This window comes from Alligator mississippiensis, chromosome 12 (genome assembly GCF_030867095.1).
Source record: "Alligator mississippiensis isolate rAllMis1 chromosome 12, rAllMis1, whole genome shotgun sequence".
In the NCBI taxonomy this organism is placed as follows: domain Eukaryota; kingdom Metazoa; phylum Chordata; order Crocodylia; family Alligatoridae; genus Alligator; species Alligator mississippiensis.
In genome coordinates, this window is record NC_081835.1 from 19,062,988 (window position 1) to 19,089,949 (window position 26,962).

The 26,962-nt window shown below is 44.0% G+C and overlaps 1 protein-coding gene across 1 annotated transcript in view; it reads left to right on the forward strand.

The window, feature by feature from the left end:
- Positions 1–26,962, forward strand: part of KBTBD12 (kelch repeat and BTB domain containing 12) — a 46,784-nt gene that overhangs the window by 11,962 nt on the left and 7,860 nt on the right. Inside the window, exon 4 of the mRNA XM_006264423.3 lies at positions 9,092–9,289. Within this exon, the coding sequence (XP_006264485.1) occupies positions 9,092–9,289 (198 nt within the window). The remainder of the gene's footprint in view (positions 1–9,091; positions 9,290–26,962) is intronic.

A 26,962-nucleotide genomic window follows, 5' to 3' on the forward strand; every position in this document is an offset into this window, starting at 1 on the left:
AAATGAACAGCACTTCCTGAGGCTCCAAATCCTTTCTCCTATTCAGTCATTTGACTGATCTTAGCTCTTTCTCTCCATATTTTCCCAGGAACATAACTATATTCGTTAGAAAGCTCAAGAAAGAGCAGTATTGTGTTCTTAATGACAGAGCCAATTGAGATAATTTGGAAGAAAACCAGATGGGAGGGCTCTATTTAAGGTCACGCATTCTAATCTCATGCTTAAAAAAATCAAAAAAGAAGTTCTTTGCAGCTGAGGCTGTGAAAACTCATTACAACTGATGGGTAAATGAAGGGGAAAAAAGACCTGCCAAATGTACCAGCTCTTACTAAAACACTTTCAAAGGAACTACAGTGTGTGAAATATAGGCCACTGGTAAAAGGTATTGCATCACTACAAGGGCATTAGCAATGTATTGTTTTTCTGTTATGTAATCCCTGTTTTTATACATAAGAACATATAGAAGGAATTAAATGAGAAATCCTATTAATAAAGATTTGGGAATCAAAGAATCTTTGTTTATCCTCCTCAGCCTGGCATCCCACCTCATTAAAGCCTAGTTTTCCCCTGAGCACTTGCTGAGAGCTTCTTTTTAAAGTTTTAAGCAGTTAAATGAGGTTCAATTAAATTCTGAATGTCTCCATCATAAAATACTGATTTGAATGCGGTACTCAGGGGTCTCTGTGAAGGAAAGCTTGTGTAGGAGTAAACTGGAAAGAGAAATTTTAACTTTCATGCTTCAGTATGAACTGTGCCTTTGAATAAATTATGATTCTTCTAAAGTAAACTTGTCTATTCATAAATACATTCACTTCCTCCAAGCGGAAAATAACGGGCTTGATCCTGCTCTGGATTATACCTCTTTATCGCTTCCTGAAGTGACACTGAGTGGGTATTAATGTAAGAGCAGAACCATGAATGGCATCTGCAGCCAAAGGTTCTTTCCTTCTGGTAGGGACTACCCAGGAGTTGTGGGAGAAAGGGACGCTGGAACCCAAAATCACTAGGTGTGTGATGCAGGCATTCATTCGCTTGTCTCACCCCTGCTCCTACTACAGCTTTGGCCTCCTCTTGCTGCCTGCCATATTATACCATCTACTTGTCTCTGTGATAGTAAAGGATGGCAGCATTTCTTCATTTCACCTTTTTTGCTCCCTTATTTCTCCATGAAACCAGTTGTGCAGCCCCTGATTTACAGAGAGCAAGTGAAAGCCAGGCAAGCGCTAAGACTCTCATCTTGTGTGCTGTTAGCTAGTAATGAAGGAAGATGTTATGTAAGAGATTAGAAGTGTTGAATCCATTGTGTATTTGAAAGATCATTTTAATAGTGAATTATTTTACAGAAGAAAAGGGAGAGAAAGAGCTTAGATTTCACTTGCTCATTGGCTCATCAGTTCTGTTTCCCTCCCCAACCCCCCTCTTTTTTTTCTCTTTGATAAAAATTGAAACAAGGATTTTTCACTGACTGCCTTTTGATCAAAGGACTTGTCATGGTTTGGAGGCTTGACAGCCCCCAATTGTGAGATTTTAAGTAACCTGTCCATTTAGCTGGGCTTATGGGCAGCCAACTTGAGGAGTCAAAGGTCTGATGTTCAGAAGTGCCACGTACCCACTACTCTCACGGAAGTTGATGGACTTTATATAAATTCATTTTCACTGAAAATCAGACCACAGGTATATCAATTCAAAATTAGCAGCCACAAGTGAAAATATAAGCGGAGGTCACAAGGCAAATCAATGGCACAGCTGGGAAAATCACATTTCTCTTGGTCCGTCTCCACACCCCCTCAAGAGAGCTATATAAATGAAGTAATTCTAAGGCACTGATCATCATTGTTTGTTACTACTAGAAACTTCCCCTATCACTCCCCATCCAAAGATCTGATTATGCAGGTTTCCCAATGCACCTAAGTTTTACCAGAACACCCCCTCTTTTTTAGTGCCACTCCCTGCATCTTTTCCTGGTAGCTCTTTTGTCATTTTAACCACACGGCTCAAGTTCCTTTTAGCCTTCTTGTGTGAAAATGAGGGGAGCTGCCCTAAAAAGAAACAATATTTTTTTTACCTTCAGTCACTGGAAAAGAGTGTGTGGGTATCTGTAAGGCACAGCACTGTATCTCATTGAAATTCCAGGGCTGTCCTTATCACATCACTTGCCCTGCATCTTCTTGCATCAAAAGGCTTGTCTTTGAATCTTGGTTTTGTAATAAAGATCATTTATTTTATTTATATATTTATTTTACTAATGGAACTTCATGTTACATTTAAAGTCCATTAGAACAGCTGCTTTCAGAGTGCCCTAAAAGTGTGTTTGATTGTGGAGTCAGCCAAGTGTGATACATAGAGCTCTCAAGCATTATTGGCTTTGGGAACACAAAGGTGGCTCTGCTGGCTTATTGAAGTCATCCAGTGGCATCTGAACTATCTTCCAGGGAAAGCAAATAATGCAAAGGGTCTGCATGTTCAAAGGGTGTGTTGGAAAGAATAGGGATGATTTCAGATTAAATCATCTTGTGTGACAGACGGGAAAATGACAGACAGAGAAATGTTCAAAACTCCCGCAGTGAAATCCACCTCTTCGTGCACAAAAGCCAAGTAATCAGGCTTTGTGCAGAGAACTAAGCAGGGCTGTGGTGGTGGAAATAGGTGGAAGTCACCCTCTCTTCATTGCCAGAGTCCCCAGAGGGAGAGTTAACAATGCAGACCCTCCCCAGATGCCATTCCAGCCTATAGGCAGAAATAGAAGTTGCTGCCGCTCCATATGCACAGTACAGGAGTTTGTGGTCACTGGAAGCATGGTTTTGTATTTTAATGCATCTATGTATAGTTGTAGGCAGTTTAAGATATGCACAGCCATAAGGACAGAAGTCCCAAACAGAGAGACCTGGCCCTTCACAACAATGCTGTCCTGCCAGATAATTCTTCCTCCTTCCAACCAACTACCAAGTCCAGTCTCAGCTCTTCCTTCCAGATGCACCCCCATCTGTTCCCCCTCATCTCCATTTTGCATGGGTTGAGCTTTATCCAGCTCACCCTCACCCAACCCCCAACAGCAATTAAACAGTAAATAACTTGTTCAAGGGCCCCACCCAGATGAGAAGAATTAAAAATATGAGAGCACCTGCAGCATCTTAACCCTATGTCTATAGGTCTTCACTAGCCATCCTCACAGCCACATAACCCCACTGAACAAGAGCACCAGCAAGCTAGAAACCTGCAGAACCAAGTGTGAGCAACCCAAGGGAATGAAGAGCCCAACTGAAAAAAAAATCTTTCATTTCCAGTGTCTCATTCTGGAAGTCTCCATAAGTGGAACTGCTCTGGAAGATGAATATTCTGGTTCATTGGATATGCCTCCCTACTGTTGGAAGAGATGAGTTTTTCTCACTGTGAAAAGTCTCATGCTACTATGTGCCTACATTTTAGGAAGAGGCCTGCGGCATCAACATCTGTCAGCTGAGTCCTCTCTCCTGAAGTGTTGACAAACATTGAGTCTGCAGGCAGTGGAGAAGTTTTGAGCCACATCTACGAGTGCATAGCACATCAACCCTAGGAATATCTGTTGACTAACTCCTTTGCATTTTAAGTTGGTATTAGCAGTGTTAGCATTATCATAAAGAAACGCTTCATGTCTTTTTCCCATGGATTCAATCCCTCATTGATTAGAATACTCTTTTAGATGTTTGAAAATCATATTTTATTCCTATTTGATTTTTTTCTCATTTTCCAGCTACCAAGTATGGATTTTTTTTCCCCTTGTCTCAAATGAAACTGAAATTGCATTTATCCATAATGACTTGGTTGGGTCCAAATACAAACTTAGATATTTTGTATCTTGAGGGCTTTTCCCATTGGAGTGAACAGCTTTTAGGCAGATCAAATGTTAAGTCTAAACTATTCAACAGGGGTTTCTTTAATAATTTTTAAACATAATAGCTTTTAGGCTCTGAAAGCCATTCCTGATAGATCATTAAAGGTATTTATTTAATAATAATTATATCAGGAAAATGTTTAAAAGCTGATTCCCCAGCTTACCAGCAGGAGCATTTGTTTACTTTAGCCAGTGAAGATTGGATTGTCTAGTAAAGCACTTGTTGTAATGTTATACACATTGTGCCGGATTAATCCTATTCTAACTCAGTACAAATTGTCATTTTTATTTCTTCCGAAGTTGCAGTGCCCAGTTATTATTGCATCTTTTATTCATATGCATAAAATAAAGGTAATAACCTTCCTTAAAAAATTCCACAGGCAGCTCTGGATTTAGGTGCACGAGCTGATGCAGCAGGGTGACAAATCAAAGTCAGAAAAATGCCTCTTTGTACTGCTCCAATGTCTCTTGCACCTGCAATTTAACAGCAAAATCTTTCCATCCTTCAGATTAAATAACTAACCCACCCTACAGATCACAGCATACAGTAGATATCCTCAAGTGAGCTTCAAACAAGGTAGCTCAGGTATCAGAAATAATGCAGCCTCAGCAATCCCATGACCCCCTTTCTGCAGGGCCTGTTTCTGGTACCCAAGATACCCAAGGTAGCTTTAAATGAGCTATCTGCGCTATGCTGCAAATTGTTGTGTAAATATATCCTACCGGCAAATGCTCTTGCACTTTTCCCTCTGTTATTTACATACAGGAAAGTGGATTGAGGGTGCCCCTATTGTGTAAAAAGCCTTGCTAGGACTTTAGGGATAAGTACAGAGACTAAAAAAGTCCGAGCCTGAATCGATTCAATCTTTGCAAGTTAATTTAACCTTTGCAGACGAAACCAAAGTGAATATTAGCCCCCACATGCCTGAACCCCTACTTCTGTCCCTGGCCTAGGAGGCTGCTGGTGGGGGTTCAGGCATGTGAAGAGCTACCTGAAAGATTAGGAGCTGGCAGGTTTGCTCAGTAGGGAAGGGGAAAGAATGTTGTGGTTTCTGGCTTTTGCTGGACTTTAACTTGGTGACTCCCTGCTCTGAAAGGGGTTGAACTCAACATCAGGCCACAACTAGAACTGAAGTGGGCTGAGGACTCCAATAAAGAAGCTCAGGCAAAGCTGTCCTGATACCACAGCTGGAGCTATGCAGGGAGGGTGCTTCCACCACTCCGACTTGAAGGATAAGGTTGTCTTTGTTTCAGCTGGAACAACTGTGAGAAGTAAGCACTCTTAAATGTGGCAATGCCAGTCTAGGAGCAGCCTTGGCTGTAATGTGACCCTCCATCTGCCAACCTCTGTAAACCTGAAACTCATTCTCAGGCACATATCAAGACTGAGGTAATTACTAGGGGTGTGCGAAGCAGGCCCTATTCAATTCGGATTTGGATTCGGCCTGAATCAGGGACAGTGATTCAATTCATTGATGCGGATCACTGTCCCTGCTTTGATTTGGCTGAATCCGAATCTGAAGCTTCGATGCTGATTTGGAGAATCAGCAATTTGGACATAGACACAGCTTTAAAAGTTTTTTCTACATACCTTGAGGTACCAGGCATGGCTCGTGCTGGGGCGCATGGAGCATCCCACAGGAGTGTGAGGGGAGCGGGGGCTTCCATGTGCTTGGCGGTGAATCCAGAAGTGGACCGGAAGTACTTCTGGTCCACTTCTGGACCTGCCAGGGAGCATGCTGGGCCCTGCACCCCCCCCTGCACCCCCCTGGCTTGGTGGTCAGCTGCAGGGGGACCCCAGGTGCCCCCCCCTCAGACCCAGGAGGCACCAGTCACTGAGCCGGGGGGGGGGGGTGCAGCCTCCCCCCTGCCCACGCGCTCCCTGGTGGACCTGGAAGTGGACTAGAAGTGCTTCTGGTCCACTTCTGGGTCTGCTGTTGAGCGCACTGGGGAGCCCCCGCACTTCTGTGAGACACTCCATGCGCCCTAGCACTGCAGCATTCATGAGCCCCAGCTACCTAGAGGTACGTAGAAAAAACATTTAAAGCTGTGTCTATGTCCGAATCTCTGAATCTCTCCGAATCGATTCGGAGAGATTAAAGGGTCCTCTGATTCAATTCAGATTCAGAGATTTGGCCAGCAAATTGGGCTGAATCTCTGCCAATTCGAATCAGGGACCAAAGCTTTGCACAGCCCTAGTAATTACTGCTGTTCTTTGGATGCTTTCCCAATCTAGCAGTGTTCATTGCCTTCTGTAGGCTGAATCTCTACTAGCTTGCTTTTGTTAGCTGCCCTACTGCAGCCAAGCACTAAAAAATTCCCTGGCCCTTCCAGGTTAGAACTTTTGAGATAAATATCCTTGGTAGCCTTAAGGTGTACATGCTTCATGTCCTCTCAACTGAGAGCTCCTTAAGTGAAGGCACTGGTACTTGATGATGAGATAGGAGAGCTCATATAGTTCTCTGATCAATGATATACACCCAGCACTGAGTTTGCTCAGTGAGTGGGAGAATGCTTAGGCTAGAGACAGAAATTACACATAAACTGATCAAAATGATCAGAAACTAGCTCAAATCCATAACACAACAGCGCTAGGGACAAAAATTACACATAAACCAGTTTAAGTCATCAGAAACTAGTTTAAACTTATATATAACATAACAGCAGCTCAGTGCACATAAATCAGTTTCAAAATGGCTGAAACTGGTTTAAGATAAACCTGGTTGAATGTAGTATCAGACTTAACTGCTTTCGGTCAAACTGGTTTATGAATCTTCTGTCCCAGACTCCTTCCTGGTTCAGGTTAAATCATAGTCCCCCAGAATCTCAGCATGCTTTGCAGACCTGGGCTGGGCTGTGCTGTCTGCCCCAGCAGAGAAGGGCTGGCGGGGGAGGCAGGGTCTGCCCCAGGCAAACCCTGTCTGGGGTCTGGGGCCATGGAGGGAGGTTAAATTCCCCTTCCCCTAAGTACAGAGCTACCTTGCCCTGCTAAAAAATTACTGCTGGCTGCAACTGTAGACTACAAATCCCAGAGGCACCAGGAAGAGGAAGTGATCTACAACCCTGCAGAGTCCTGCTGCTGTGATTGCAGGTTGCAAATCCCAGAGACCTTGGGGGCAGCAGGAAGAGAAAGCAAACACACAGCCCATGCTGGCTGGCCACACCCCATGCCAGAGAGCTGTGCTCTAGTGCCCCCCAGCTTCTGGCCTGAGTCACTGCAGTCATGTGACTGCATTTCCTGAATCAAAAGTGAATGTCTGTCCAGTTGTTTCTCGGTTTAATTTCTGCGTCTTAGACTAACCTGCAAAGACTGAATCAATTCAGCCCCAGGCTTTTTGACTGTCTGTACTTAGCCCAGAAGTTCAGTGCACATAAACTACTTTCAAAGTGGCCAAAAACTAGTTTAAAATAAACTTGGATGAATGTAATATTAGACTTAACTGATCTAGGTTAAATTGATTTATTGAATGTCTGTCCCAGATCCCCTCCAGATTCAAGTTAACTCACAGTCCTCCAGCATCCCAGGTTGCTTTGCACCGCCCCTGCAACACCCTCCCAAGGTGGGCAAGCTAGTCTTAGCCCAAGCTGTCTGCTCCAGTTGAGCAGGGAGGTATGCTCTAGCCCTCCTTTCTTCCCCCCCAGCTTCAGGCTTATGGCTGCATTTCTGAATCAAAAGTGAATGTCTGTTCACTTGCTTATCAGTTCAACCTACACAGCTTAGACTAATCTGCAAAGACGGTATCAATTTAGCCTCAGGCTTTTTGACTATCTCTACTTAGCCCTATTGACATGAATGTTCTTGGGCTCAGGTGCCAGACTCTCAAACTCCTGTGCCAATTTGCTGCCATGGACTCAATGTAAAAGTAGGAATGGCTCATCTCATCTTTGGTTGTTCTAAACTACTGACCAGAAATAGAAAAGAAATGAGTCCAGGACATGACAGTTTCTACTTGTACAAGGATCCTGGCAAATGCCCTTGGAGACTGCCCAAAAGGTTAAAATATTCCCAGTGAAGAGGCAGCTGAAAAAAACCACCTTTCTTTAATTAAAACATTAAACAGTGTGGGCTCATCTCACTGACTGACCATCCTAATAACATTATACTAGGAACCAAAATTTTGAATGGCCCCTCCTCCCAAAACTGTGCTAGCAATATATGCTGTTGCTCCCTTCTGCACATAATAAGTGGGTAATTATCTGCATTAGCATCCATTTTGATTTTGCACAATTGTGGGGTCCTGCATGTGTAGCTGGAGCCCCTTTGGAAATCTGGCCCCTTCATGTGGAAATTGCATGAATATTGCTGTCATTTTATATTTAAAAGTGGTCACACACACGCACATACACAAAAGAGCTGCTTTAGCATGCCATCAGTGCTCATTACAGGGCATTGTATCCACTGGCACAGATGGGAAACCTGCTAGGGCGCGTCAGCATATCAATCCTTCAGATGAAAAGGCTGCGAATTCAAAACCTGGATTCTCTCATTGGAAAGGATTTGGAAGTGCAATGCTTACAGTATAGTGTCAGTGCACAGGATAGCACAGAGTGACACTGTAGGTATGTCTGCAGGCTGGTGCACTAAGTCTCAAAACAAGCAGCAGCTAGGGGGTCAAGGATCCTAACATTGGAAGGTATTTATCTTGATTAACCCTTCACTAGTAGGGCTTGTTTTTTCTCTTTCTTAGGGACTGCAGTAAGCTGGACAGTATTTTTATCTGTAGTCAGTTTGCTCTCTGAAACTCCTTCCTGTCTTCGAAAAAAATGAAACCCTCCAAACTCTCGATTAACAACAATGGTCATTGCCTTTTGCAAAAGTCATTTTTTGATCCTTGTAGTGGAAGAATAATGTGATCTGGCCACTACAGACAATGGCAGACAAAATCTACCATGTGCTCCAAAAACAGGACTGTGTACCTTTGGGTTTGGAGAAAGTTTCTTTTGTTCTTCCTGCCATTTCCGGTTTGAGAACAGAACCACTCCCTAAATTAGCAGTGAATTCTGTAGCAAAGATGTAGCTTTTGGTTAGCGGAAATCTTATGAGCCAGCTTCTGGAAATTAAAAAGGGAAAAAAATATATTGTGGGGGGAAAAAACAGGTGCGTGTAAATTAAAAATAACTCCATAGGAAGCAATGTGTTACAGTGGCATCCCAATACGGCTGCATTCCTGTCTTGGTGACCTCTCCGTCTGCCTAATCTCTATGTATCTCCCTCCCCAGGTGGAATTGGCTGCCTGGGTCGAGACAGGGGGCAGGCACGGAAATGTCTTGATGCAGTGGAGATTTATAACCCAGATGGAGACTTTTGGAGGGATGGGCCTCCTATGCCTTCTCCTCTCCTCGCCTTACGAACCAACTCTACTAATGCTGGCTCTGTGGAAGGGAAGCTCTATCTTTGCGGAGGATTTCGTGGAGCAGGTACCACACAAATCTGACCAGTTGGTTTCATCCATAATTCACCCTTTCTGTTCCCCAGCACTAACAGACCCTCAGCAGATGACCTAGTTTGAATCACACACTTTCCAGAACCACAGAGTTGATTCAGCATCTCTGCATTTCTGCTTCCTAATGGCAATGTATATTGTGTTCCACAAGGTTTAGTCTCAGCTGATCTTTTCAGCGCAAACTGAAACACAAAAGGACCAGGTACTGATCTCTGTTGCTTCTATCCAAATTGTAGGAAAATAAGGCTGGACAGGATCTCACAAGGTCATCCAATCCATCCCTCAGCTTCAGGGCAAGACCATCGCTAACTAAACCATCCCAGTCAAATAGCTGTCTAACCTGCTCTTGAACATTTCTAGGACTGGAGGTCAGAGTAACTCCTCATACTTCAGCAGTATTATCTTGGGTTCACATCAGGGTAAATGAGATCAGGAACTAGTCATACATTTATGTTCTGCTCCTTCAAAAACTTTTGGATATTTTTCTAAAACTAGGGCTCTGCCTGGCTGTCCTTTGCCAGGCATCTCTAAATTCACTCCATTACCAGAGCATGTGAGGTTCTCACAATATTGAATGAGTTCTCTTCATCATACCTCTGTGAGGTAGGAAGTGCTATTATTCCCCTTCTACCATGATCAGGGAATCAGTATACTGGGAAACTAAAGTCCAGATTCTGAAAGGTTTTAAGCACCCCATACTCATGACAATTCAGTGAAAGTTTGGCACCTCAATAGGAATTGGACAGCTAAAATACCTGAGGATCTGGGCCTAAATGCCTTGCCAAAGTCACAAAAGGGAACCTGTGGCAGAGCTAAGAACTGAGCACAGGGGTTTTGCTTCGCTAACAAATAGACCATCCTTCCTCCCTGTGAGTTTTCCTCCCAAATCACTGGCATCTGCCATTTCACATCTTAGCTAACTGCACATTTCACTGGTTTTGTATGTACCCTGTTAATAAAACACCACAGTCCTTTGAGGCAAGAAGCACTACAAAAGATTACATTACTGTTATTATTACCCATGCACAGTCTCCAGTACTTACATGAAGCCACCTGATAGTAGCCCCCATCACAGCTCATGTTTTAGGAGAAAGCAGTGAGGCAGATGCATTCTCCAGTACTAGTGCCACGTTGAACCAACTGCTGCCCAAGATCTGCACGTGGTACCACTGTGAGATACAGATCCTCCAGTCCCAGTGGGTTTCACTTGCAGTTATATATGCCCCATAAGCTCTCAGATAAAGCTGTCTGGGCACTGAAACTTCTCGTGTTGTTTTGTTCTACTGGTTTCCAACTCACCTTTCCTCCCACTACTTCTGTTTAAGCAAAAAGAAGTTGCCTCCTGAAAACAATAGTACAACTGTTTTCTAACAGGCACGTTCTGGTGTCACCTTTCTGTTGTCATGTGCTTAGAATCGTGTGAGCTCAGAGCGCTAGCGGTTATGACACGTTATTATATTTCTGTGGATAACATCCTGTGCCCTCATGGTTTACTAGTTCCGTCTCACACCAACATTCAGGGGGGAAAAAAGCCTAAACCTAGTCAGTGTAAATCTCAAAAGATCAATCCATTCTGTCAGTAAATGAAGCAATTACATTCACTATGACTAACAGCTTAGTATAAAACTTGCTGAATAAGGGTACTAGGGTGGTTCAGAGCCATAGAAACACACTGTGAAAAACACCAACACACTTTGGCACTGAGTCATATATAGAGAGAGCCAGTACTGGGACTGGAAGGGATTGGAAGCAGTCAAAATGTGAGGAAACAGTCAAAAAGTCTCCATGTGGATTTCAAGATGGCAAAAATCTGCACTTTTTTTTGCAATGTGTTTGTACAATGACAGAACAACAGGATCCTGATTCCTGTTGTACCACTGCGATATATATAATTGCATACAAAAATCTACATGAAAATAATGTTATTTAAATGGGAAATCAAGCCTTTGAAAGGTAGGAAATGCCAGTTTTACAGTCATCTGTTTAAATACAATTGTACTTTCTAGTGGGCTCATTCTATTCACTGAGGCATGGTTCCTGCAGGAAAAAAAACCCCTAGTATGCATATTAAAACCTGTATTAAACAAATGAGGGGATCCAAAAAAGTGCAGAGACTGTCATAAATCTTGCATTTCCTAACTTTTGAAGACATGGCTGAAAAATGACATTCTTTTAATACAGTTTTTGTATAAGTAACCTTCTGGGTTTTCAGTCAAGATAGAAACAAAGAGTATTATCTTTACAACTGTAACAACTCCAGTCATATGTCATTGGACAAGCGCTAGATGCTGGCTGCTTGCCTTGCACTCCCTCTTCCCTCTTAGTCCCAAGTCCCATGGAAATTTGATGAGCTCCTGCCCCATGTGGTAGCTGGAGGGGTAAGGAGGCAAAGTAGAGGGAGAAAGTGGTACTGGTTCTAAATGAGGGATTATGGGGAGAATCAGGGGTAATATGGTTTGGCTTTCCTAGGAAACAACCCAAACCCCACAAAGGGTCCTGATGAGAGTGAGCTGGGTCTACAGGGGTATCTGAACATGGCTATCAATATCAAGCTTAGCACACGAGCCCCGCTCCAAAGATGGTCTTAGCCCAAACTGTGTCCAAGTCTGACCCAAGGAGATTTGAGCTCTGCAAAGCATTTCAGCCCTGTTGAATGGTGAAACTGCACCCGACTTTGATGAGGCTAGTGGGCAGGGTTTGGTTTAGGGGCAATCTTGGGAAAGTCTGAGCTCTGATCCAGGCTTGGGATAATGACTCCTCAAGGCTGTCCTGCTGGTAAGCACCATCTTCCCATGACCTTATATCTGGCTATGACCTTTCTGGGTACCAGAATGTAATTTCTGTCCTGCTTGAACACCTCACCGTAACATGAATTGAGAAACTTCTTTCTTTTTAGTGGCTTACATATTAACTAGTCTGGTTCTTCCAGTAGCTAGAACTAATATCAAGGCAGGAGGGAATTACTAATCTCTTTCTCTGATACTCTGTTGCCTGTTACCAGTATGTGACACCCAGAAAGATGTTCAGAAAGGTTTTATAATTCATTTTTGTCCATCACAGTTCATAGTTTTGCCCACTGTAAAAGCTCCATTCAGTAAACAAACTTTCAGTGCAATGCAATGGGCAATTGCCATCCAGTCATCTTCTAAGGGTTCTGCTGAGCTATTGCCATAGCTACTGATTTTAAACCAGCCTTTGCAGATTGACTGCATAATGTTCTTGTTGATACATTTTATAATTCCTTTGCCTTTTTACATAAAATGAAACCCTGACACCTGCACAGGTCGACAGCTTTTAGCATTGCGGTCTGTGTATATGGCATAAGCAGTCACATTAGTATGCTCTGCTGAAAGATGTGGCAAGAAGTTGTTAAGTTATACAGCATTACATTACATATTTATAAAATGTCTGCCAGGCGAGTTTCCTTTTTCTTTGACACTTCTTTTTTTTTTTTTACTCTTTAACCCAAGAGATACTCTTACTCTTGTGTTAAACCAATGGAGATGTGCGTGTGTTGTTTGCATGCTGGTAGTGGGATATTTGCTTCTGTGGCTGGTTGGCCAGAACACAGAGCTGTTGACCTTCACATCACATTGCAAAATGCATGCTTTTCCTACGTCTTTTCTGGGGGTAGAATGAATGGATGCTGTCAGTGGGAGCCTGGTTTGTAGTAGGGTCGGGGTCTTTTGAAGTGAATATTTTGTTTAATTAAATGCCAGCCTTCATAAAGAGCATATGCTTTGGTTATCATTCAAAGCTAACACTCTCACAGAGCCTTGGATACATGACAAAAGAAAAGATACCTGAATTCAAATACTGAAGGCTGTACCTGAAGCACAGCCTCTGGTATTATTGGCCCATTGTATTTAAAAGCCCTTATTGTCCTCATCACTTAACTCCACTGGTATGGAACTGTGTGTATCTGAAGTGCCAGCTACTCACTTCACGGTCTCAAATGCAGCAAACAATACATACTGTTTTTCCCTATGGTATGTTAGAGCTTGTGTTTGTACATCATAGCCTTGTAACAGAGCCTATCAAAGCTGGTCAACTCAGCTGCATAGAAGGCAGAGTAAATTTGCACCTTTGGACTAACCAAAGTAGAGTATACATACATACATACACATACACACACACACACACACACACACACACACATATATACACATACATACATACATACATACATATATACACATACATACGTGTGTGTGTGTGTGTGTGTTTGTAATATGTATCATAAAATCTACTTTGATTAATCTATAAGGTACAAATTTACCCTGCCGCAGCTGAGGTGACCAGCCTTGATAGGCTCTGTTAGAAGGCTATGATATACAAGCATGGTAGCCAATCCAAGCTGTAACATACTCTGTTTGTGTGTATGAGTGTGTGTGTGTGTGTGTGTGTGTGTGTACATATATATAGCACAAGCTTTTGTTAGGTGAAGCTTACTTCCTTAGAAGCACAGCATCTGATAAAATGAGCTTCAGCTCACAAAAGCTTGTCCACAAAAGCTTGTGTGTGTGTGTGTGTGTGTGTGTTTGTGTATGTGTGTGTAGTTACTGTTGCACTTTAGAAGTAACAGTAGACTAGAACACATATCATGGCTATTTTAATAACTGCATGTATGTATTTAATAATACACACACACATGCATACACACACACATACATATGTATTTTGGTTATACTTTAAGGTGTAAATCTACCCTGCCTTCTACTTGACTTCAGGCTAACATGGCTAACTATGCCTCTCAACGGAGCTGTGTCACAGGCCCCATACTACCGTCACAAATGGAGATTGTCCTTCAGTTCAAGGCTCTGACTCTGGAGCAGGAGGTGTGAGTTCTATCCTTGCAGTTATTAAAGTAGCCATGGTATTTGTTCCAACCTAGTGACACTTTTGAAGTGCAACTGTAACCTTATATACAGAGCTATTTATGTCCCTAATCCTAACAAATTCACTGGTCTCTTCCTCCTCCTTGTGTACATGCACAGTGAAAGCAAATATATAGATTGGGACAGAGTTTAGTTTAAAGTAATACAGAGCCATGTTGTAACTGGGATATTCCAGCTGAGCTAATGCGTTTGCATCTCCAGGCCATCCTTTCCTAACAGTGGACTAGCTGAACCGCTATTTATTTTGACTAATCTACCATAAAGGTTGCTCCCCTCTGTCTCATCCATTACATGATTTAGATGGAGAAGCATTATCCTTGTCTGTGATTAGAGTGGTTACAGTACATTACTGAGAGCAAATTAAATTTAGACATATTAAGGACCCTGGCACAATGAATACCGTACTTGTGAATTTTGGGGGATGTGTGGTTGGAGCAAGACTGTTTCTCAGGCACCCTGCTATGTTCCAAGTTAAATAAAGCAGGAGGTCAAGTTCTTGCCTGATTGCTATCTGTTTGCAACAGTGCTTGTTTCTCTCCAATATCAGGCACAAGGCAGTGAGGAAGACTGTATTTAAAGTTCTCCTACCCACAATGTTGATCCTTGAATTACTATTAATAAGAGGGATGCAGAATCCCTGTGCTGTATTCTGTATAGAAATATGTTCCTTGTCAGCTGTCATGCCACTAGCCCTAAACCATCTATCAAGCCTGTGTCTTGAATCCAGGCTGATGTTGATCTTTCACCTAATTTGTCCGCTAATCAGAGCAATGTATAAGTCCACTCTCAGAAACCTAAGTGCAACAGAGAGCTCTCTGGTGAGCTCTGTTCCCAGAGATGGCTGCTGACTCACCTAGCCTTCATTAGCTAGAAATGCTCTGCAGTAAATAAGGCTAGTCCGGGTCACGGCAGCCATGGTGGACTGCACCTGCTCATTCCAGGTCTGATTTTGACAGAACATCTAGTGGGATAAAATGAGCAATTCAGTTCCACTGCTTAGAAATGTTCACATATGAATAGTTTATAAGGGTTTAATAAATGATGAAAGTATTATATAGAAACACGAACTCATCAATTTGACAGGTGGCCATCTAGGCCACCATCTTGGGGCTGGAGGTCCTGCCCCATCACATGGTCTTTGACATCTCCTTTTCCCCTGGTATGGTATGTGACATCACAAACCCCACCCTTCCCTGGTCACATGATGCAGGGCATCACAAATCCCATCTCCAGGCTCCAGGTCACATGACATGTGACATAACAAACCCTTTCCCTTCCCCCAGTCACATGACACCTGGCATGACAAACCCCACCCCCAGTCACATGAAAGAAATGATCAGCCTTTTGGACTCTCATATTTAAGAAGGTTGATTTCTATGGTTTTGCGGTAATGTTGTAAGAGGCCTTTGATCTGATTCCTGGTCCTCTGGTATTTTGGGGAGCTGATTCTCTGAAACATCATGTTCGTTGCTGGTATTGCATGAGATCATTTAGGAAATATATACAATTTACATCTCAGCATCAAGAATTCATTTTCCACAAATGGAATCCTAAATTTAACATCATACACATACTGCAACTCTGAAGAGCCCCCAACCTTTAAAAGCCCCTCTGCAAAATTAAAAGCCACCACCCCAAAACACACACAGAGAAATCTATTTTTCAGAAATTAAATGTCTGTGCTTAATAGTAGGGGTGTGCAAAGTGGGCCCTATTCGATTTGGATTCAGATTCAGCCTGAATCAGAGACAGTGATTCGATTTGTTGATTTGGATCACTGTCCCTGATTTGATTTAGCTGAATCCAAATCTGAAGATTCGATTCTGATTCAGAGAATCAGTGTTTTGGACATAGACACCGCTTTAAATATTTTTTCTACATACTTCAAGGTACCAGTGCGGCCTGTGATCGCTGTGATGTTGGGGCGGATAGAGCATCCCACAGGAGCACAGGGTGGGGCCCTCCATGTGCTTGCAGAGAACCTGGAAATGGACCAGTTTCTACCCTTCTTCAGGAGTGTTGCATGTGTAGCGGTCTGCTGAGAATCCCTATAGTAAAATATGTAGAGGTCTGCTCTGGTCACATATCTAAATTTTTTTGCTGGTAGGTTTACTCACTTTACAACACATCCCCTGGTTCTGGGAAATTTACCACCTGCTCTGTCCCACCCAAAAATGACAGCCCACTCTACAGCTTAGCACACAAACCCTGTGATAATATATTTTTTTAAATCAGTCTTTATTTCCATCAAAAACCGTTACAATATTTACTGGTTTATTTTGCTAAACCTTCTCCTAAGAAGAGGTTTTATAATTTCTAGTGTCAACTAAGTCTCATTGGCTTCATCTTTACAACATGCCCTCATATGAATGTGCTTAAGAGATCTGAGGCACTAAAGGGAATGGTAATCTGTCCAGCTGAAAACAGCTGTTGTGCTTTAGTCTTACTTCTTTACCTCCCAAAATAGCAAAAGTTGTAAAACATATTTTTATAGTTTCATAGTTGTTAGGGGCTGGAAGGAACCTTACAGATCATTGAGTCCAGCTCTCCTGCACTTGGGCAGGGAAGACTGCTTGAATCAAATGATCCCAGCAAGATGGGCATCAAGACACTTTTTGAATATCACCAGGGTGGGTGACTGTACCACCTCTTGGGGGAGCCTGTTCCAAACCCTCAGCACTTGACTTGTAAAGAAGCTCTTCCTTATGTCTAGCCTGAAGCAATCCTTAATCAGCTTGTGCCCATTATTTCTTGCCCTCCCCTGGGGGAAACTCGGTGAACAGATTTTCCTCCAGGCCCTAATGAATGCGCTTGATATACTTATAGGCTGCCACCAAGTCCCCTTTGAGTCTTCTCTTCTTCAGGCTGAATAGTCCCAAGTCTTTCAGCCCCTCCTCATATGACCTGGTCTCTAGGCCTTTAATCATGCATGTGGCCCTCCTTTGGACTCTCTAGAGCTTGTCCACATCCTTCCTGAAGTGCAGCACCCAGAACAGGACACAGGACTCCAGCTGTGGTCTCACCAAAACTGAGTAGAGAGGGAGGATGACATCCTTAGCCCTGCTCGAGATGCCTCAGTAGATGCATGCCAGTGTCTGATTAACTCTGCCAGCTATGGTGTTGCATTAGTGGCCATGAATGCTGCGTACACCCAGAGACTGGTGGGGCATGGCGAGCTACCACAGGTGGCAGCAGCGCTGCTGGCAGTGGGAGCATTGCGGCGGCAAGTGGTAGGCTCCCACAGGCAGCCACAGCACTCTAAGCATGGGGGAGTAGGAGGGGTGGCGAGTGCTGACCAGCGGTCAGTGACCACCCACATATGCCACTGGCAGCGTTGGCAGCAGCCAGCAGCAATCAGGGACGGCCCACAGATGTCACCAATGGTGGTGGGCGGGGGTGGCAAGCAGTGACTGCCCGCAGGTGCTGCCAGCAATGTCAGTGGTGCCTTATTGCAGGGGGTGCACCACCAAGCTCAGGGGGTGCACCCGCATGCACTCCATACGCATCGCCAATATTGGTGGCTCATGTTCATTTTGTTGTATATCATGACACCCAGGTCTTGTTCAGATGTGGTGCTAGCAAGCATAACACTGCCAAGCCTATAAGTGTGTTGTGTAGGGCTGTGCGAAGCTTTGGACCCTGATTTGATTCAGTGGAGATTCGGCCTGATTCGGCGATTCAGATGTAGATGCAGCTTTAAATGTTTTTCTACATACCTCTAGGTAGCAGGGGCTGTGAACATTATGGTGCTGGGGCAGATGCAGCATCTCACAGGAGCGTGGGGGGCTCCCCAGCGTGCTCAGCAGCAGACCCGGAAGTGGAACAGAAGCACTTCCAGTCCACTTCCTGGTCCAATTGGGGAGCATGCAAGGGGGGCCCCCCACTCCCCCCCAGTTCAGTGACTGGTGCCTCCTGGGTCTGGGGGGGGGGGCACCTGGGGTTCCTCCTGTGGCTGATCACTGAGCCGGGGGTGGGGGCACGGGGGGGGGCCCCCGGTGCGCTCCCTGGCAGACCTGGCAGTGGACCAGAAGTACTTCCAGTTCACTTTTGGGTTCGCTGCCAAGCCCCCCATGCTCCTGTGGGACGCTCCATCTGCCCCAGCACTGCAGCGATCACGAGCCGTGGTGCTACCTCAAGGTATGTAGAAAAAAAAAAAAATCTTTCAAAGCTGTGCCTGTATCTGAATCACTGATTCACTGAATCAGCATCGAATCTTCAGATTCAGATTCGGCCGAATCAAATCAGGGACAGCGATCCAAATCAACAGATCAAATCACTGTCCCTGATTCATGTTGAATCCAGATCGAATAGGGCCTGTTTTGCACACCCCTAGTATTGTGGATTATTTTTCCCCAGATGGAGCACTTTACATTTCTTTGTATTAAACAACATCTGGTTGAGGTTCGCCCACCTCACGAGCTTGTCCAGGTCAGCCTATGTTGCCAGCCTGTCTTTGAGCATGACCACACTCCCACATAGTTTGGTGTCATCAACGAACTTTGCTAGTTGACTTTTAATACCTGAATCCAAATAGTTGATGAGTACTGGTCTGAGTACTGAACCCTTAGGAATGCCACTGGTCACCCTCCACCATGATGACTCAGTTCCATCAATCAATATTCTCTGGGTCCTACCACAGAGCCAGTTACCTAGCCATTGGACCGTAAAGTAGTCAAGGCCAGATTTTCCTAATTTTTTCATGAGGACTTTGTGGGAGACCAGGTCAAAGGCCTTTTTGAAGTCCAGGTATATGACCTCAACCTCACTTCCCCCATCCAGGTGACAAGTAACCTGATCACAAAAGGAAATGGGGTTGGTCTGGCATGACCTGCCTGTAATGAAGCCATGTTTGCTATCCTTCAGAATATTGCCTTCTGCTAGACTGTCCGTAATGGATTCTTTGATAATTTCCTTCAGGATTTTACCAGGGATTGAGGTCAAATTGACTGGCCTGTAATTTCCTGGGTCTTCCTTTCTCCCTTTCTTAATGATAGGCACCATGTTAGCCCTCTTCCAATCTTATGGCACGTCTGCCAAGCACCATGAGTCTTCAAATAACTTTGCCATCAGTCATGCAATGACATAGGCCAGTTCTTTTAGCACCCTTGGGTGTAGTTCACCTGGTCCTGCTGACTTGTAGATATTTAGCCTTTATAGGTGTTAGGGGTGTGTGAAGCGGGCCCTATTTGATTCAGATTTGGCCCGAATCAGGGACAGAGATTCAGTTCACTCCTTCAGATCACTGTCCCTGATTCGATAGGTTGATGGAGCGTCCCACAGGAGGGGGGGGGGGGGGGGGGCCTCCATGTGCTCGGCGGCGAACTCAGAAGTGGACCAGAAGTACTTCTGATCCACTTCTGGGTTCATCAGGGAGCACATAGGGGCCTCTCTGCGCCGCCCCAGCTTGGTAATTGGCCATGGGAGGACCCCGGGGTGCCCCCCCAGACCCAGGAGGCACCAGTCACCAAGCTGGGGGGGTGCAGGCGGGGGGCCCCCTTGTGCTTCCCTGCAGACCAGGAAGTGGACCGGAAGTGCTTCAGGTCCTCTTCTGGGTCTGCTGCTGAGCACACTGTGAAGCCCCCCGTGCTTCTGTGGGACACTCCATGTGCCCCAGCATCACAGCGTTCGTGGGCCACCTGCTACCTAGAATTATGTAGAAAAAAAACGTTTAAAGCTGTGTCTATGTCTGTGTTCGAATTGCCGAATCTTTCTGAATGTCTCTGAATCAATTCGGAGGGTTCCGATTCCATTCAGAGATATTAAAGCGTCCTCTGATTTGATTCAATTCCCTGATCTCTGCTGAGTTGAATCAGGGACCAAAGCTTTGCACAGCCCTGGTAGGTGTTCCCCCAGAAGATCTACGCAAATTATTGGGGAGGGGGTCACCCCCACCATGATCATCCTGTATCCTGTCAAGCAGGCTAACACCCTTGGACTGACATGAAATATTCATTCAGGAGTTCAGTTTTGTTCTGAGTGTCAGTTTTCAGCCATCCCATTTCATTCATCAGGGGCCCTATGCTTTCCTTATTTTTTCTCCAACGTCCTACATATCTAAAGAAGGACTTTTTGTTGTCCTTGATTCTGGTTGCCAATCTGTATTCAGTTTGTGCTTTTGCTATCCTGATCTGCTCCCTACAGATGCAGGTTGTTGCCGAGTACTCCTCTTTGGTAGTTATTTCTGACTTCCATCCTTTGTAGGCTTCTCATTTTAATTTCAGAAGGTCCATGACTTCCCTGTTGAGCCAAGGGGGCCTTTCAGCCCTTTTGCTGCTTTTCTTATGAAAGGGAATGGACTTCCTTTGAGCTTTTAGGATTGCTTCCTTGAGGAACAATCACTCTTCTTGTACCCCCTTCCTCATCAAACCATTATCCCGCAGGGCCTCACCAACCAATCCCCTAAGCTTGTGGAAGTCAGCTTTCCTAAAAAAAAAAAAATCAAGGATTTCTACTTTACTGGCCAATTTCCCTGATTTACAGTGGATGGAGGAAGTGATCATCTCATGGTCATTTTTGCCCAGTTTCCCTTCGATCCTCATGCTGCTCACTAGTTCTTCCCCTTTGGCCAGAACTAAGTCTAGGAGTGCCTTGCCCCTGGTTGGCCCATAGACTTCTTGTGTTAGATCGGAGTGGGCAATTATTTTGGGTGGAGGGCCACTTCCTGAGTTTTGGCATGATGTCGAGGGCTGCATGGGTAGCCTCGCCCCTTGACAGGTGCCCTGCCCCCTGGTTGCCATCTTGGGACTGGAAGTCCCGCCCCCTAGCCCCTGACCTTTGCGACCTGAAGTCCCTCCCCTTGCCCCTGGAAATACTCCTTTCAGCAAGGGGTTTTGCCATCTCAGAACTAGAAAAATACCAAATTATATTCTAAAAAGCAAACATCTGTAGTATTCATTCATTTGATTTCAAAAAATATTTTTGTCTTGATTTACATGTGTTTGTAGTATACACAGAGGTAATTGCACAAAAGCTTAAAATGACATTTTACTCTTGTATATTGTGGGGGGGGTGTATAGGTTTGTGGGGTGCTGTGGATGGGTATGTGGGGTGTGGGTGGGTATGGGGTTTGTGGGGGGATGTGTGTAGGGGAATCATGGCTGGGGTATGTGAAGCAATGTGGGTGTGGGGGTCCGCGTGTATGGCAATGCAAGGGGAAGTCATGACACATGACATCAGAAGGGTTGCCCAAGAGCACCAAACCCCACCCACCACCTCAACATGCTGCACGGGATGCCCTAGCTCAGCAAGCACAGGCTTGGCCTATCGGGGAGCACGGGCTTTGACCCCTCTAACACAGCTTATAGCTTGATATAATATCTACTAATGTGCTCATAATTATCTTGAACACACACTGTTTATGTCTACAACATGTGCCTAATATCAATTAATAATTTATTAGCCCTTTGTAAAGTATTTATAAACATAATCTGAACATGTGGGGAGACCAAGAATTCTCTTCCCATAAGGACCTGATCCTGAAGCCCTTGTTCATGTGAATGATCCCTTTAAAGCCATTGTGCCCAGCTTTGCTATCATGGAAATGGAAATGAGTTTTGCCTTTCACTTTGATGAGAATTGGGTCAGATAAGACTACACGTGAAAGTAAGAGAGCATGAACAGGCCCTAAAAGGATAAACCTCTAGAAAAGTTCTGGAGCCTAAAGTTAAAATGAACAATCCAAAAAAAGATCATTGAAATAACTTCTGCTCCCATGTCATTAAAGCTGCCTGTCTGTACACTGATTTCCCATTGTGGAGGGGAGCTTGTTGTCTACAGTCTGTTTTCCTGTGTGCCCCTGTCAATGAAAACATGGCCTCTGATCTCAAAGAAGACAGCCAACTAAAACTGAAGCAGGTAACTAAAAGGAAAATAAATGCTGCAGGAGCTGCTGTAATTGATTCCCTGCTGTTTTCAGGATGCCTGAGCACACAGGATATTAAGCAAAGTGGATATATTGGCAGTGTGGTCTTTCTGAAGTGTAATGTGGACACCTGCCTATCCATCTGACTGTCTAAAGCTCCCAGCATTGTAATATGTGCTGGATTTACACTCATACAGATACATGGAAGTGTATATTACTAGAGCATAATGCAGTCTTGTAAACCCAGGTACCAGGTTGCCCCCACAGTGCTACCCCTATTCTGTATGTCCTTGGGGATATACTCTGCGCTGCTTCTAGCGCTGGGGCAGCTTGTGCTGGCAAGCAGGTAAATCACTAAGTCTCAGCCTGTTCTACATTGGGTCAGCCAAGCAAACACTCCCAAAATAGTGGGTAATAGTTTGGGCACAACTCACTGGTGCAGCCCACATGTGCTTAAGGGCAACATGGTAGTTTCACAAGGGTGTTGCCTCTCTCAAGCCAGGTCAAGGGGGTGAGGGCCCACCTTATGCCTCCTTCTTACATCTCTGTGTGCATATGTGGGATAGTCTGTAATCTGGCCTTTAGCTGTACACAAATACAGGGTTAAGGATGAAAGACCTCATGATTTCTCTCTTATCCAATGAGGATTTTGTGCATCCAGTGGTGACAGGCTACCAGAGCATTTAACCCACTGCAACACAAACATGTACACTCCCCTCCCTAAAACCCTTCAATATTTATGCTAGGTAATTATATGAGAGCAGCTATGCCATGAAGATCAGTGACAGTGTGTTAGTCATATGTTGTACAAAGATCACTGGCTGTTCTCTGGTATAGAGCATGGCCTACAAAGGAAAGATTTGAAAACAAAACCCCCATGCTGAAATTAAAGCAAAGTTGCTTTGGTATGGCTGTTAAATGCCAATTGCAGGGGGAGATGGAGAATGAAGCACAGTCTAGAGGTTGGGTGATGGGGATGGTGCTTATCTTGCAGTGTCTTAATGCCTCTTTCATGGAAAGAGGTTAGTCAGTATTTAAATAGGGAGAGGTTTAGTGGCTGTTATGAAGCTGATGTAGGACAGGTGTATTCAGGAGACTTTCCTGTCAGGCATGGAAAAGAGGCAGGTCAGTTGGATAAAAAGACCAGGACTGAGCTCAGCAGTTGCTCAGAGAGGGGATTGATTGAGGAATAGCACAGTGTGCAGAACCTGCAGATGAGAAGCAGCAGCTCTAATCCTAATCTCTGATCAAGCATTGACTTGCTCTGTGACCTTTGATGGGTCTCTCTTAATCTCACATGCCTCTGTTTCCTCAGGTGTAAAATGGAGGCAGATGCTACTTGTATGTTCTGAAGGAGCTGCTGCAAGGTTTGATATTCTCATTAGGGCTGTGTGAAGTGAATATTAGCCACTTTGCACAGGCCTAATTCTCATACAGTTAAAGGACTGGACTGGAGTGATGGAGTTCTAGTTCCCAGCTCTGCTACAGACTTTCTGCAGTTCTGGGCAGGCCATTTAATTTCTCTGTGCCTCAGTTTCCACACTGTAAAAAGTGAATACTTTACCATAGGACTGTGGTACAGACAGATTCACTTAGCAAATTACTGGGAGGGTAATGTCCTACAATGATGGGGCCATACAAATAGCTGTAGCAGAAAGCTCCCTTTTCCTCTTGCCTGCATTTGCTCTCCCCTCTGTGGATATGTTTCTCTTTTTTTACCTTTTCTTCCTTCTTCTCTCTTTCACTTTAAGATAAGGAATTGTGTTTTAAAATTTGTATGTGTGCATTTTGTATCTCCCCTTGTATTTTGGTATTTTTATCTATTTGTGTGCCATGGCATTGGTAGCTTATATTTTATACTCTTCACCTTTCATCTTTCAACTGAATGTATTTAGTTTCATAAGTAAGTTATACATTGTAACAATGTTAACAAGGGCAGGAATCAAACTGTCCTTCCCTGTATCAGGCTGGCCCCTGAAAGAGCGAGTGAATTAGTGATTGAATGTGTAACACTGTAGCAGCAGACAGCAATTAACACCTGGGACAACGCAGATCAACCAATGGAAGAATTCAATAGAAGACAATGTAACAACCACGAAATCTCTAAACCTCACTGATCAAGGGCTAGAAGCCCTGGCCTGAGTTAATCGACGCCGGGGACCAACTTTTGGGCTGAATATCTCCAGATCAACCACTCCCAGAGCCCTATTCAAAATTCATCAGTGGACTTCCAAACCTGCACATTCATGCGGATGACCCCTGGGGCTGACAGATGCCATCCAGTAGCCACCGAGGGGGGGGAAGTCCCACGAGGGTCAATGACCCCTGGATTGGGCAAACTTGAAAACTGGGGAGTCACCAAAGTCTGCCAGGGACAGATAAAAGGCAGTGAAAAGTGACCCTCAGTGGCGCCCTCTTGATCTCCAACTTGACCAGACCTGTCCAGCCAGAAGGACCAGCTGGCGACTCCCTTCTGGAGGATAACACCATGCTGAAAGAAGCCTTGACTGGCCATTGACAGCAGACTCCAGCGCTTGTAGGATAGGTATACCTGACTCTGTAGCTTGCTACTGTGTGTGTGCATGTGTGTGTGTGTGTGTGTGTGTGGGGACCAGCCCCAAGGTTTATGATTGAACTCATTACAGTGTTTCAATCTGCCTAATAAACCAGAATTTTAAGGATCCTGAGTTGGACATTTGTAGCAAACATAGCTAGCTAGATTTCTATATACTGACTTTAAGTGAACTTTGTAATGGAAAGTTCAGCTCTTACAACAAAAAAGAAAAAGCAAGTCTCGGCAAGATCTAAAGGATTAAATATTATATGCACACAGAAACATTGTTACTGTCCAACCTATGTAGGGAATGCAATTCAGAAGAATGGAAAAGCAGATTAAAAATTTATGTTGCCTGCAGCATAGTGTAAGTCTCAACCTGTGATGGTCTATCTTGATTTAAGTAGCATGAGAAATCATACAGCAACCCCCCTCCTCAATCAATCTGGCCATGCTTGAATGGTGAAATCCATTTGAAAATAAAGTTTTTGATAGAAGTAGATAAATGGAGATGGCCATCTTACTGAAAATAAATATTTTGGTTGGTTACAAGCAGCCTTAACCACATCCAAAGGATTTCATTATGTAAGAAGTAGTAAGCATTTAGTTTATAAACAACACATCATGGGCTGAGGTTTTAAATAGGGGGTTAAAGATTATACCTGCAAGTTCTGTATTTAGATTACAGCAATTTGCACATGTAAAATGGTATTTTGCATTTGCACATTAAATATCAAGTTCTTAACTGCATGCAAAATGTGATTTGTAGATACAGTATTAGGTCTGGTTCTATATACACATGCTATACCAGTATAAATGTGGCAGTTAGAGGTGTGCTTTTTTTTTTCTTATTACTAGAACTAAGTAAGCCCAACACTTAAAGTGCAAACAAGTTTTCACTGCACCTTGCCTAGGTTTATGCAGCTTACTTTAAGTTGCCTAAACCTAGAACAGGAGCAGTGTGGGGAGCCTGAGGTGAGTAGCTCAAAGTTGTGGAGGGGGTTGGTAAGTCCATGGGGGTAGTTGGCAGGTCTTGAACAGGGGTTGGCAGGTCCATGTGCTGGAGATTGCCCAGTTGGGGCTACTGGGGTTTGGAAGCAGCACAGCTCTGGGGCTGGGGCAAGTGGCTGGGCTTTCCCAGGCCCAGGTTGGGAAAGCCCAACTACATGAAAATGTTTTCAAGATCAGGTTAACCCCTTCAGAGATTGGGTTAGCCTGTACTGGATCTAAATTAATGCACCTGCTTAGGTGCACTAACTTAGATTGGGCCTTGCATTCTTGGGCTAAATGAAACCCTCTGAATACCTTCATGAGTGGGTATTTACACTGATTAGGTTAATCAAAATGTAATGCCTGTAGGTATTGGCATAAAGGTTCCTCGGGCTGGTAGAGCTTATTCCCTTCCTGTATGACAGGATATGACACGCTGCTCTATGTCCATACTGGTGGGGTATGAGTTTGGACCACTTGAAACACATCAGTATAGTTAAAGTAATGCGACTTTTGTGTGTATACAAGTCAACTCAAGAATTTGCCTCTTCAAGAGTTAATCCTCATGAGTAAACCAGTATCTACAGTAGAATGAAACTTGATTTTGTAAAGGAGTAAAAACCATGGAACAAATGTTTAGGGGACTAAAAAGAAATGATTTGCATGATGAAGGTGGCGTTCTGATGAAAGTGGAACTGAGTCAGTTTGGCGATACTGTCTATGGCTTCTTAAGAGAAGCAGTTGCTTGATGAAGGTGATCTCTTTCATAGATAATACTGTGCTTTCATAAGCAAAATTTAACAAAACTGGGTAGAGGAGACTGCAGCTTAGAAATGGAGATTGCAATTAAAATTAAAAATAAATCGATGAGACAGCCACTCAGAGCTGCACCTGGGTGAGTTTTACTTTAAGTTCTGAAATCCTGAAACCAAACTCATAGGAGTGTTCTTGCAACATTTTATTATTCTTATTGGTGCCCAACATCATAATAAAATGGTGGTAATAAATAATACTTAGCATTTACACAGCAGCAGGAATTTGATGGAATCATTTCTTCTTGTGAGAGATCCACTGTGTGGAACGAAACACTTGCAGGAACACACTGGCTGGTTTTAGATTCACCTTGGAAAATCCTCAAGCCATGTCTGAATCCAGTGATTTGAATCTGACCCCCAACTCCAAAATCAAAGTGCTTCAGGGCTGAGGTACCAATTTTCACTGACTTCTCATTAATACATTTCTTCTGCTCAAATATGTGACTATGCTTTGAGCACTGTTTCTTCTTATTTGAACTTTCTGTACCAAATGGGTGCAGTTTCCTTTTAAGTTAAGCAAGGTAAGACA